This window comes from Arachis ipaensis, chromosome B03, assembly GCF_000816755.2.
Source record: "Arachis ipaensis cultivar K30076 chromosome B03, Araip1.1, whole genome shotgun sequence".
In the NCBI taxonomy this organism is placed as follows: Eukaryota; Viridiplantae; Streptophyta; class Magnoliopsida; order Fabales; family Fabaceae; genus Arachis; species Arachis ipaensis.
In genome coordinates this window covers 9,228,834-9,241,564 of record NC_029787.2, presented here as the reverse complement: position 1 = coordinate 9,241,564, position 12,731 = coordinate 9,228,834, and the positions used below count along the sequence as shown (strand labels likewise).

Genomic DNA, 12,731 nt, shown 5'->3' with positions numbered 1-12,731 from the left:
ATATTTTTTAATTAACTTAGTAATTATTAACGTAAAAAGTTTTATTTAAATAAATTCAGTTAGTACATATTTATAAATTTCTGTTAAATAAATGTATATAATAGTTAAATCAGTTTGTTATGTCAATAATTATTAGGACTTTATTTTTTCTAATTCTGATCATTTATTTTTTGTCAGACGCTTACTTCTTTTTTAACGAGTGAGTCACACTAAACGAGATATACACATGTCATTCCATCTGTCTTATTTCATTTACACCGTAAACGAGATAAGATATGTTAAGTATTTTTGTAATTATTTTACATATTATTTATTTCAATAAATAAAATATTTTTTTATTTAAAAAAAATCCAAAAATGAAGTCACTTATCGACAGATAGTGTGAAAATTTTGATTATATTAATATCTGATTATTTTGTTAAAAGGATATGTAAAACACGTATAAATAAATCAATTTAATGGTGTTAAGAGTTTCCAAAGATGATTATTTACTAAACAACAAACACATCAATATATATTGGTACTACGTCATAATATAGACTCATTTATTTGTAATATGGGTTCCTTATATTCGGCCATGTTCTTCAATTCATGTAATTAAAATGCTCAGAGAATCACACAAGTAGGCAGAAATTTAATTAGTTCAGACTGAATAATACTGTCCCACCAACAAATTTGTAACAATTCAAGTATATGCCAACCATTATTTCATAATTGTTAAAAGATAGTAGTACTATATAATATCCCAGTACTATATAGCAGCCCACAGTTTTCCTGTTGTATTTATTCTCTAACATCAAAATCTTATAACAGAAGTGCAAGATTCTTGGTTCCAAATGAATAATAAAGTTGGGGGGAGTTTTATACTCCTGCTGCATTCTTAGTTACCCATTTTTAGGAAGGGAAATATAATTAATGTTACCGTACCTAGTTGGCACTTAAAATCTTTAGATTTTGATTATGGGTATTATGCACAATTATTTTATATAGATTTGAAGTGATAGGAGAGATGAAGTATGCATAACAACGCTGGTTTTTGTATAATTATTGTCATGAAATTATATAGTTGTTGAATTCACATCTTAATAGTAATTTATAGTTTTAATATATCCGCTAACAAAAAATTATTATGTACTTTATGTTTTGAAATATCAAGATCCGTTATATTCTGATTGAAAAAGAGGAAAGTTAGACTAATATGCGAAAATTTTCATTATCTATATTGGTCATTGTTGAAGATAACATTCTTTTAAATATTTAATCATATAAATAAATTGTTGAGAAGTAATTTAATCAACAATCCGACAGGTTAAGGACTAATCCGTCGCAATACTAAGCTCCATTTAAGGGTTTGCCATTGGTCAATGGGTTGCTGCATGCATAAGGCGGAATTCGAACCCCTGACACTTACTAAAGCGGACTAGTGAGCTAACCACTAGACCAACCCAACTTGGTTGGTTGTATTGATAATTTAATTAGTGAATTTGTTACTTAAAATGTTGCAATTTATCAAGAAAAACATAGTGTTCCTTTTTGCAAATATATTTCTTTTTCTTTTTTTTTTTTCATGATTTCTTTTCCTCTTGAAATAATTACAATTCAAGCCTTGTAGGCCCAAATAGGCCAACCAAACACGTTTTTCTTCTAGTTTTCTTTTAATCCACATACCACGAAAGTTGGCTTAAATCCACCATCTCGAAAACTATTATAGCTGCCCCTACCTGGTTCTCAATCCAAAAGAAACAGGAGCCCAATAAAATTGGAATATAGCCCAAAAAAAGTCACATACTAATATCGAAAAATTTAGCCAAACATAAAAAATAACGGAAAATTTAGGCAAATACTCAATCAATAACTGGGTTGTAATTTGAAAATATAAGTAAATATAGATAGTATCAATTTGTATATAATTTAGAAGAATTTCTGTTGTTTAGTTTATAATTAATCTCAATATTTCAAAAAAGTTTTGCTGCTGTGTGAGAATATCAGTTGTATACTTGTATATATGTGTGGTTTATGAAATGAAAAAAGTAGATTAGACAGAACAATTTCTATTATGATATCAGAGTGCGTGCTCTGATATCCGAAAAAAAAAAAGAACAAAGGGCAGCGTAAAACCATGGCATCAATTGCAGAACCAGAGAAGAACATTGGAGAAAAATAAAAAATTCTCAGAAGGAGGGACCAAGAAGACTTACTCGTCATATGATCTCAGTGCGAGCGACAACCCCAGCCGAACTAGAGGATTGGTGGACAGTGCAGTCCATGATCGTATCTTGGATCTTGAATACAATCAAACCAAGCTTGCGATCGATTGTGGCATATGCAGAAACCGCACATGAGTTGTGGGAAGACATCAAGGAACGGTTTTCTGTGGTGAATGGCCTGTGGATCCAGCAACTAAAGGCTGATTTGTCAAGATGCAAGCAGGAGGGTATGAACATGACAATCTATTTTGGAAAATTAAAAGTTCTATGGGATGAACTAGTAAATTGTGAACAAATGTTCACTTGTACCTGTGACGGTTGCAAGTGCGGAATTAGGAGTGAACTTGAGAAACGAAAAGAGGAAGAGAAGGTTCATCATCTGCTGATGGGATTGGATGATACAAGCTATGACACGGTAAGGTAAAATATTTGGGCAGCAGATCCCTTGCCCTCATTGAGCCATGTCTACACGATGCTGATCCAGGAGGAGAGAGTGAGAACAATCACGAAGTCAACAGAAGAATGAGGGATGGTTGTGGGCCTTGTAATACAAATAGGAAGCAAGGCGAGATGACGTGGATACTATGGAAAAAAGACGGTGACTTGCTTGAAATGTGAAAGAATGACTATGATGTAAAAGAATGCTTTCAAATTGCGGGATATCCGGAATGGTGGAGCAACCGATCCAAATATGAAGGAAAGAGCAATGGCAAAAGTTCATGGCATCAAGGGGCTCAAAACTGTGGAGATCAAGCACGGGTAAATGTGATGCATGTTAATGGAAGTCAGGCCAATGATATAGACGCGAATAAACTTGAGAAAGTAGGTTTATTAATGAACAACGGAAAGTGATACTAGATATGATTGGCAAGCAAAAACCTGATGATTCTGAAAAAATGACCGGTAAGAGAATGTTTAATTTGTAGATCATTGATAGTGATGCATCCAACCACATGACTAGAACTTTGAAAAATTTATGGGAAAGAAAAATTATACGCGAGTGCCTAGTGGGGTTATCTGATGGTGAACATGTGGGTAGCATGCAAGCCAAGAACAGTGATCCTTGACGGAGGGCGTGGGTTGAAAAATGTTATTTATGTGCCCGAATTAAAATGCAATATGATCTCAATCTCTCAATTAATAGATGAAAAAAATTGTGTTGTGAATTTCACTGACAAAGTTTGTGTTATGCAAGACCGCACTTTCAGGATGCTGATTGGAGTAGGTGAACGAAAAGATGGGTTTTATTAATATCGTGACACATACAAGACTCAAGCTTGTCACATCAAAACAGAGAATCAATTCGATATTTGGCATAAGATATTAGGACATCCAACTTTTAAAATTGTGCAAATACTTCCTGTTTTAAATGAGAAATGTACCAGTAATGAGGTGAACAAAATTTGTGAAGTTTGTGAAAAATCCAAGCAAACAAGAAACAAATTTCCTTTGAGTAAGTATCATGCATCAAATATTTTTTATTTAATTCATTGTGACTTTTGGGGACTTTATAGAACCCCTTCTTCATGTAGAGTATCATATTTCTTAACTATTGTGGATGATTGTTCACGTACAGTCTAGATATATTTGTTAAAAGAAAAGACAGAAGTTTCAATTACTTTGAAAAAAAAATCTTAGTTGATCAACAGTACAACAAGCCTGTTTAAAACAATATTTTCTTCAACAAGGAATTGTTCACCAAATTTCTTGCATTGGCACCCACAACAAAATGGAAGAGTGGAACATAAATATCGGTATATCCTGAATATTGCCCAATCTTTACGTTTTTAAGCCCATCCTCCTACTCAATTTTGGGGAGAATGTGTGTTGATAGCCGGGTACTTAATTAATCGAACTCCATAAAAAATATTGCAGGGAAAAACTCCCTATAAAGTATTTCATGGAAAAGCTCCAAGCTATGTGATGCGGGAGCAAGTAGAGTTAGTAGGTTATTTATATTAGTTAATTATAATAAGGAAATACAAGTCTCATATTGTTTAGAATAGTGAACTTTGTGTTATGTATTAGTCCCACATCGTCCAAGTTATGAAGACTTTTCCTTCTCCCACTAGTATAAATAACTCATGTACCTTTTATTTATGAAAAAGAGTTGAAGTTAATTTGAATATGAAATAAGCTGTGTGCTTATTTTCCTATAGGCTCTTTGAGAGTAAGAGGTGCATCTTTGGCTTGGCCAACCAAGGTGGGTTTATGGCTATTTTCACCATAGTGGCGTTGCTAACCTCACCAAGATTGGTGAATCTAAACTATGTCACCATAGTGGGGTTGTTAACCTCGCCAAGATTGGTGACCCAAGCGACGTCTCGGCGAGTATTTGAAAATCTTTGGCTCCCTTTGCTATGTTCACAATCAAAACTGACAAAAGGAAAAATTTAAAGGTCAAAGTCGAAAAGGTATCCATTTGGACAAAAAGAATGGAAATTGTTTGACTTGGAAAATAAATTATTTTTCGTGTCATGTGATGTTTGTTTCGTTAAGCATATATTTCCTTCAAACAAGCCCAAACCAATGCTCTTGGAACAGCACTTACGCGGGCCCCTATGATTGAAGAAATATTTGAAGAAGAATTTTTCATAGGACACGGTCAATTTCAATACCTGCGCCCCAATCATCTAACCAAAATGAATGTATGGGGGAGTCTCACACAGTTGCAAACTCTACCAACAATAGGGGGGTCATGCACTCGAGGCTGAAACTGACGACCATGCTGCCACTGCCTTGGACCCAAGACTGGATAACTCAGATGACTCAGCGCCATTCACTGAACCACCATCTGTGGATGCGCCCGTCCACTGATTTGCCACCAACAATGGAAGCTTCACTCGGTTGCGGCCATCGTGTGAAGGCATCCTCTATTCGTCTTTGCAATTTCGTCACCGCTACCACAATCCAAATGAGCCCATCCGTCCAGTCTTCCTCTCCATCAGAATCCTCAGGTGTGTCCTACTGTCCTATCCTGTACAAAATTTTGTCAATTGCAATTCTTTTTTACCACAACACCGTGTTTTCCTTGCTGCTCTCCAAACAGAATAGGAGCCTCTGTTTTTCTTTCAAGTAGTGAGAGATGAGGAATGGCGAAAAGCTATGTCTCGCAAAATTCATGCTCTTGAGATCAATAATACGTGGACGCTCACTACTCTCTCTCCAAGAAAGAAGACACTTGGCTGTAAGTGGATATACAAAATAAAATATAATGCTAATGGGACAATCGAACGGTTCAAAGCAAGACTAGTCATTTTGGGAAATAATTAGGTGGAAGAATTGGATTACAATGAAACTTTCTCTCGGTTGAGAAAATCGTCACCATTCGAACGACTCTTACAGTAGCAGCAACAGCTTAGAACTGAAAACTACACCAGATGGATGTCCACAATGCTTTTCTACATGGAGACCTTGATATTGTTGTTTATATGAAGCTTTCTCCTGGTTTATTTTTAAGTGTCTCAACAAGGTGTCGTCTGTAAGCTCCAAAAATATTAGTATGGGCTAAAGCAAGCTCCTCACTGTTAGTTTACGAAACTGTCTTCTACTCTTATTCGATATAGTTTTCATCAATCTCAAAAGGATTATTCCCTATTTAGTCTTTGTCGCTCTGGTGTACAACTGGTTGTGCTTGTGTATGTTGCATGAAATAAGGGTGCTGCAATTAATAATTTTAAACAATATTTGCACCAGTACTTTCACATGAAAAATCTCGACTGGGTAAAGTATTTCTTGGGGGTTGAGGTTACTCGGTCTCTCATTCATATTTTCTTGTGTCAGAGAAAATATGCTTTGGACATCATCACTGAAGCGGGGATGTTAGGTGCTAAGCCGGCCACTACACCGTGTGATGAAAATCATCAGTTGGCATCAGCTACTGGTCCTATCATTTATGATCCTAGTACCTATCACCGAATTGTTGGAAGGTTGATTTATTTATGTTTTACTAGACTTGATTTAGCTTACAGTGTGAATATTTTGTCTCAATTTATGCAAACTCCTCGCATATAACACTAGTAAGCTGCTTTGAGAGTTGTTCGTTATTCAAAGAGCCATCCTGGCCAAGGTATTCTGCTCCCACGGAACAATGATTTATACTTGTATGGATGGTTTGACTCCAATTGGGTGAGTTGTTTTCTAACTCGCAAGTCTCTCACAGGGTGGTTTGCTCAACTTGGCAACTCTCCCATTTCATGAAAAACTCAGAAACAACAGACAATCTATGCCTCCTCTGCTGAAGCCTGAAGCTGAGTATCGTTCAATGGCTATGATGACACGCGAACTGAAGTAAATTAAGGATCTTCTTTCTGATTTATTCGTACCTTATCCTGCCCCCATTTGCCTATACTGTGATAGTCAAGCAACCCTGTACATCGCTAAAAATTTGGTCTTTCACGAACGCACGAAGTACATTGAGGTCCACCTTATTCGGGATGAAATTGTGCAGTAGCGTCTTCTTCCATCATATGTCCCAACACAAATTTACAACAATCTTGGTCAAGTTGGACATTCATGACTTACATGCTCCAACTTGAGGTGAGGTAATAACGAAAAACTTAGCTAAATATAGAAAATAACATAAAGCTTACCAAATATAGAAAATATCAATCAATAGCTAAGTTGTAATTTGGAAATATAAGTAAATATAGATAGTATCAATTTGTATATAATTTAGGAAGATTTCTATTGTTTAGTTTATAATTAGTCTCCATATTTTAGAAAAATTTTGCTGTTGTATGAGAATATTAGATGTATATATGTGTGGTTTATGAAATGAAGAAAGTAGATTGGAAAAAACAATTTCTATTACATACACAATGTAAGTCTATGTCTAAAAAAATTATAAACACTTAACTATATGTCTAAAAAAATTATAAATACTTAACTAACTTTGATTGATCGAGTAATTAGCTCACTTGTTTACTTAAATAGGTATTTGGAGGTTCAAATTTTATTTTGTACATGTAGCAATACATTAACCAAACTCTCATATAGAGCTCATATCCTAGATGGGTATACACTCAAACTCACACATATTGACTCACTACACCAACTTTGTATCGACCTCAAATACAACATATTAAAAATTAGCAAAAATTTCACTCTCCTTTGTTGAGAAATGTTAAAATGACACTCTCCTCCTCTCTATTTATAAAATGTACACTCCCCTCCCTTATAACTTTTAAAAATATCCCCTCTTTAATCCATTTTAAATTTGTTGTACTAAGTAACGTTAAGTCGTTAACTTTATCCATTTTTTGAGAAAAAATAAATTATTTTTTACAAAAATACCTTTTAGTAAAAATTTTATTTTTTTGTGATGAAATTTTATTTACTAAAATACCCTTTAATAATTTTTTTTCTATTGATTAAATTGTATTTTTACCAGAATATTGTATTTTACAAATAAAAAAATAAAATGTTATTTAACATTTTTCTAAAAAAAAAAGTGAAATTTTCTCTAAAAATTATTTTAATTTGTCACTTCAATTAAAGTCTCAAACTAAAAAGATATACTTTAAAAATTAAATTTTATAGCATGTTTGACAAGAAAGAGAGAGTTGGGGTGGTTTGTTTGGTTCAAAGTTGTTACGGCCTGGCCCAAACCCCCCGCTGACTTGGGTCGACCCGAGCTCCACCCGACCCGAATGGTCAGGAGTAGGGCGCTCCATCGCCGACCCGGACACGCGTCCGTGACAGCTCACCCATAACTGTGAAGGAAACGTCTCAGGAATAGTGGGCCTGCCTTCACAGGGCCCACCTCTGGCAATATATAAGGGGAAGATTTACTCTTCCCCCGAGGTACGTCAGATATCACATCACCCTTTCCGCAGGCACATTTACTGACAAGGGCGTCGGAGTGTCTTTGCAGGTGGTACCCCCCTTTCACACGAAGTACTCGGGACCTCGCACACCCTTGACCGGCAGTCCACGACCTGACGAGCCCCTACCATCTCCCAGGATCTTCACCCGAACCGACCGGTAACCGACTTACCGAACACTGGCACCGTCTGTGGGGACTCGTCCATGGACTTCGTGCTACTCGAAACGGAGACAGGCCGCGAGGCCGTACCCGGAGGCGACGCCGCCGGGACGGAAACCCGACAACATCCAAGGTCACCCCCGAGGGACGCAACCCAATCACATGAGAGACGCCCCTTTGGGGGGACCGGAGACAACCACGCCAGAATAATGCAAGAGCTATGCCACAGGATGCAAGACTTGGAGCGCCGGCTAGCAGATAGGGAATGCGATCAACACACCCCAGAGCAGAGTCACTCCCGCTCTCGCTCCAGGAGTCGCTCCAGACGCACGCCTAGCCCCCAAGCTGAATCCGAAAGCACCGGGGGGAGAGGGCGCGCGAGAAGACGTCGTGACCCCGTCATTTATGCCAGACGTGAGGGAAGGCGTACCAGGAACCGCGGAGACGAGGACACTCGTCGGGAAAGCGACGAGGGAAGAACGACGGAAACACGGGGACCCGTAATAATGGGAGCGACCCCATTCCACCGTTCCATACTCGAAGTCCGGCTGCCAAAACACTTTGACAAGCCAACGGACATGAGGTACGATGGAACGCAAGACCCGCTGGAACACCTCACGGCCTTTGAGGCCAGGATGAACCTAGAAGGAGTGGGAGACGAGGTAAGGTGCCGCGCTTTCCCGGTCACCCTAGTGGGACCTGCAATACGGTGATTCAATAACCTCCCGCAGGGCTCGGTGACCCAATTCTCCGACATCAGCCACGCCTTCCTGCCCCAGTTCACGACCAGGATCGCCAAAGCTAAGCATCCGATCAATTTGTTGGGAGTGACCCAGAGAGCCGGGAAGCCGACCAGGAAATACCTAGATCGTTTCAACGACGAATGCTTGGAAATTGACGGGCTGACGGACTCGGTGGCGAGTTTGTGCTTAACGAATGGGCTCCTGAATGAAGACTTCAGAAAGCACCTTACCACAAGGCCGGTATGGACCATGCAGGAGATCCAGTGCGTGGCTAAGGAGTACATTAACGACGAAGAAGTCAGCAGGGTCGTGGCTGCCAATAAACGGCAACCCCCCTACAACCAAGCCCGACACTACGAGGGTGGAGAAAAACAGAAGGAACACGCCAGGGACGGCGGTCCGAGCAAGACGCCAAAGCCATTTCCCCAAGTCGGGAAATTCACCAACTATACCCCGCTCACGGCACCGATCACGGAAGTTTACTAACAGATAGCCGAGAAAGGGATACTATCGAGACCCCGACCTCTGAAGGACAGGACGGGGGAAACAAAAGCCTTTACTGCGAATATCACAAGGGATACGGGCACAAAACCCAAGACTGCTTCGATCTAAAGGATGCCCTGGAGCAGGCAATCAGGGATGGAAAGCTTGCCGACTTCTCCCACCTCATAAGGGAACCGAGGAGACAGAATCGGGATCACGATGGCGAGGATAGGTCCCAGGCGACAAGATGACGTCAAGAGCCCGAGGGGGACGACCACGGTCTCACGGTGGTGAACGTAGTAACAGCGAGGAATTCCGCCCCGAGGTCAAAATTGGCGCAGAAAAAAGACGCCAAGGTCCTGGCGGTCTCCTCCTCATCCGCTAGAAGTTCCCGAGGACTCCCATCCATCTCTTTTGGCCCCGAGGACCAATGGTTCGACGACGTACCGGAAAGTCCCCCCATGGTTATCACGGCCAGAGTCGGAACCGGACTCGTCAAACGGATCCTAGTAGACACGGGAGCGGACTCGAACATCATGTTTCGTAACGTTTTTGATGCCTTGGGACTGCATGATGCCGATCTGGTGACCCAACAGCACGGCGTGGTAGGGCTGGGAGACCACTTCATCAAGCCAGATGGGATCATCTCACTCCCGACCTCCCTGGGACAAGGACAAAGGCGAAGGATGGTAATGGCCGATTTTGTTGTCTTACGAGACTCCACAGCTTACAATATCATCCTGGGGAGAAAAACCATCAACGACCTTGGGGCAGCGATTAGTACGAAACTGCTCGTAATGAAGTTTGTTACTGATGACGGATCCGTAAGATCCATCAGAGGAGACTTGGAAACGGCAGTCGCTTGCGACCACGCCAACCTCACTCTTAGGAAAAAGTCCAAAGAAGCATCTGGGGTTTTCCTTGCCGACCTGGATGCCAGAATAGATGACAAGCCCAGACCTGAGCCAGAAGGGGACTTGGAAAAATTTAGGGTCGGTGATGGGGAGGAGAAGTTCACGTTCATAAACAGAAACATCCCCCATGAATTAAAGGAACCCTTGATGGAGATGATCAGAGCCAATGCCGACCTCTTCGCATGGATGCCAGCCGACATGCCAGGGATAGATCCCCAACTCATGTCATACCATCTGGCCATCAAGCCGGAGGCTAAGCCAGTAGCCCAGAGAAGGCGGAAGATGTCACAGGAAAGGGCAGAGGAGGTGGCCAGGCAGACGGCCAGCTTCCTTGAGGCAGGGTTCATCCGAGAACTTGACTACTCGACTTGACTGTCGAACGTGGTCTTGGTAAAAAAGCACAATGGGAGGTGGAGAATGTGTGTAGACTATTCCGACCTCAACAAAGCATGTCCCAAGGACTGCTATCCCCTCCCCAACATTGACGCACTCGTCGACGCGGCGGCGGGGTACCGGTATCTGAGCTTCATGGACGCCTACTCTGGGTACAACCAGATACCGATGCACTGTCCCGACAAGGACAAAACAGCGTTCATAACGCCATGAGGGACCTATTGTTACAAGGTGATGCCATTTGGTCTGAAAAACGCTGGCGCCACGTACCAAAGACTGATGAACAAGATATTTGGTGAGCTCATAGGCAAGACAGTAGAAGTCTACGTGGACGACATCCTTGCGAAGACCACACGTCCCGACGACCTCCTAAGTGACCTGGGGGGCGTATTCGCATCCCTCCGACAACACGGCATGAGGCTCAACCCGCTCAAATGTGCCTTTGCCATGGAGGCTGGAAAGTTATTGGGATTCATGATCACCCAAAGAGGAGTAGAGGCCAACCCCGAGAAGTGTCAAGCGATTCTCCAGATGAAGAGCCCGGGTTGTATCAAAGACGTCCAACGGTTGGCAGGAAGGTTGACGGCATTATCCCGCTTTCTCGGCGCATCAGTAGCAAAAGCCCTGCCCTTCTTCTGTCTGATGAAGAAAGGGATAGCATTTGAATGGACCCCAGCGTGTGAGGAAGCATTCAACCACTTCAAGCAGATTCTAGCAAAGCCTCCGGTGCTCGGGAAGCCCAAGGCCGGAGAGCCACTCTACCTCTACCTAGCAGTAACAGAAGAAGCGCTCGCAACAGTGCTCGTAAGAGAAGAAGGGAAAGCTCAGCAACCGATTTACTTCGTAAGCAGGGCTCTATAAGGAGTAGAGCTGAGATACAGCAAACTGGAAAAACTGGCGCTGACACTCCTAACCTCCTCCCGAAGGTTGAGGCATTACTTCCAGGGTTACCGTGTAGTCGTCAGAACGGATCAAGCAATTCATCAAGTACTCCAAAAACCTGATTTGGCTGGAAGGATGATGACCTGGGCCATCGAACTTTCCCAATATGATTTGCAATATGAGCCCCGGCACGCGATCAAGGCACAGGCAATGGCAGATTTTTTGGTAGAGGTAACGGGGGATCCCCTGAGAAAACGGGCACACGGTGGAGGCTCCACGTAGACGGGGCCTCCAACCAAACATCCAGGGGAGCCGGGGTCATCTTGGAAAGCCCGGCAGGAGTCATTTACGAGCAATCAACCAAGTTCGAGTTCCCTGTGTCGAACAATCAAGCGGAATATGAAGCCCTCTTAGGGGGACTAACATTAGCCCGGGAAGTCGGGGCAATAAGACTGGAAGTATGTAGCGACTCAAAGTGGTCACCTCGCAAGTAAACGGAAGCTATCAAGCCAGAGACCCCCTCCTGCAAAAATATTTGGAAAAGGTTAGAGAATTAACAAGGCAGTTTCAAGAGGTCACGGTCCAACACGTTCCAAGAGAAAGGAACACACGGGCAGACCTCCTGTCTAAACTAGCGAGCACGAAGCCGGGAGCGGGTAACCGGTCTCTCATCCAGGGCATGGTGAAGGAACCAACAGTCGCCCTCCATTTGACGGAGTCAAGCCCCTCTTGGTTGGACCCCATCACAAACTTCTTGGAACTCGGCAGGTTACCTGACGACGAGAAGGCAGCTAAAACATTGAGAAGGGAGGTAGCCAGATACGCAATCATACAGGGACAACTGTTCAGAAAGGGGCTGAGCCAACCCCTATTGAAGTGCTTGCACCCCGACCAGACGGACTATGTACTTAGAGAAGTCCACGAGGGATGTTGCGGCCATCACATCGGGGGCAAGGCCCTAGCGAGGAAGCTCATTCGAGCTGGATATTACTGGCCATCAATGATGAAAGACTCCAGGGAGTTTGTCAGAAAGTGCGTAAAGTGTCAACAAAATGCCAACTTCCACAAAGCGCCGGCTTCCGAGCTGAGTCTGCTGACGTCTACACGACCTTTCGCTCAATAG

At 42.0% G+C, this 12,731-nt stretch overlaps 1 protein-coding gene across 1 annotated transcript; it reads left to right on the top strand.

Annotated features, from left to right (window-relative positions):
- On the top strand, positions 12,288-12,731 carry LOC107632232. Its single transcript, XM_016335936.1, has one exon. It carries the CDS (start codon positions 12,288-12,290, stop codon positions 12,729-12,731), a length of 444 nt encoding a protein of 147 aa, XP_016191422.1.

Excerpts from the sequence above, each read along its gene's own strand:
- LOC107632232 (XM_016335936.1), top strand. The coding sequence starts at position 12,288 with ATGGTGAAGGAACCAACAGTCGCCCTCCATTTGACGGAGTCAAGCCCC.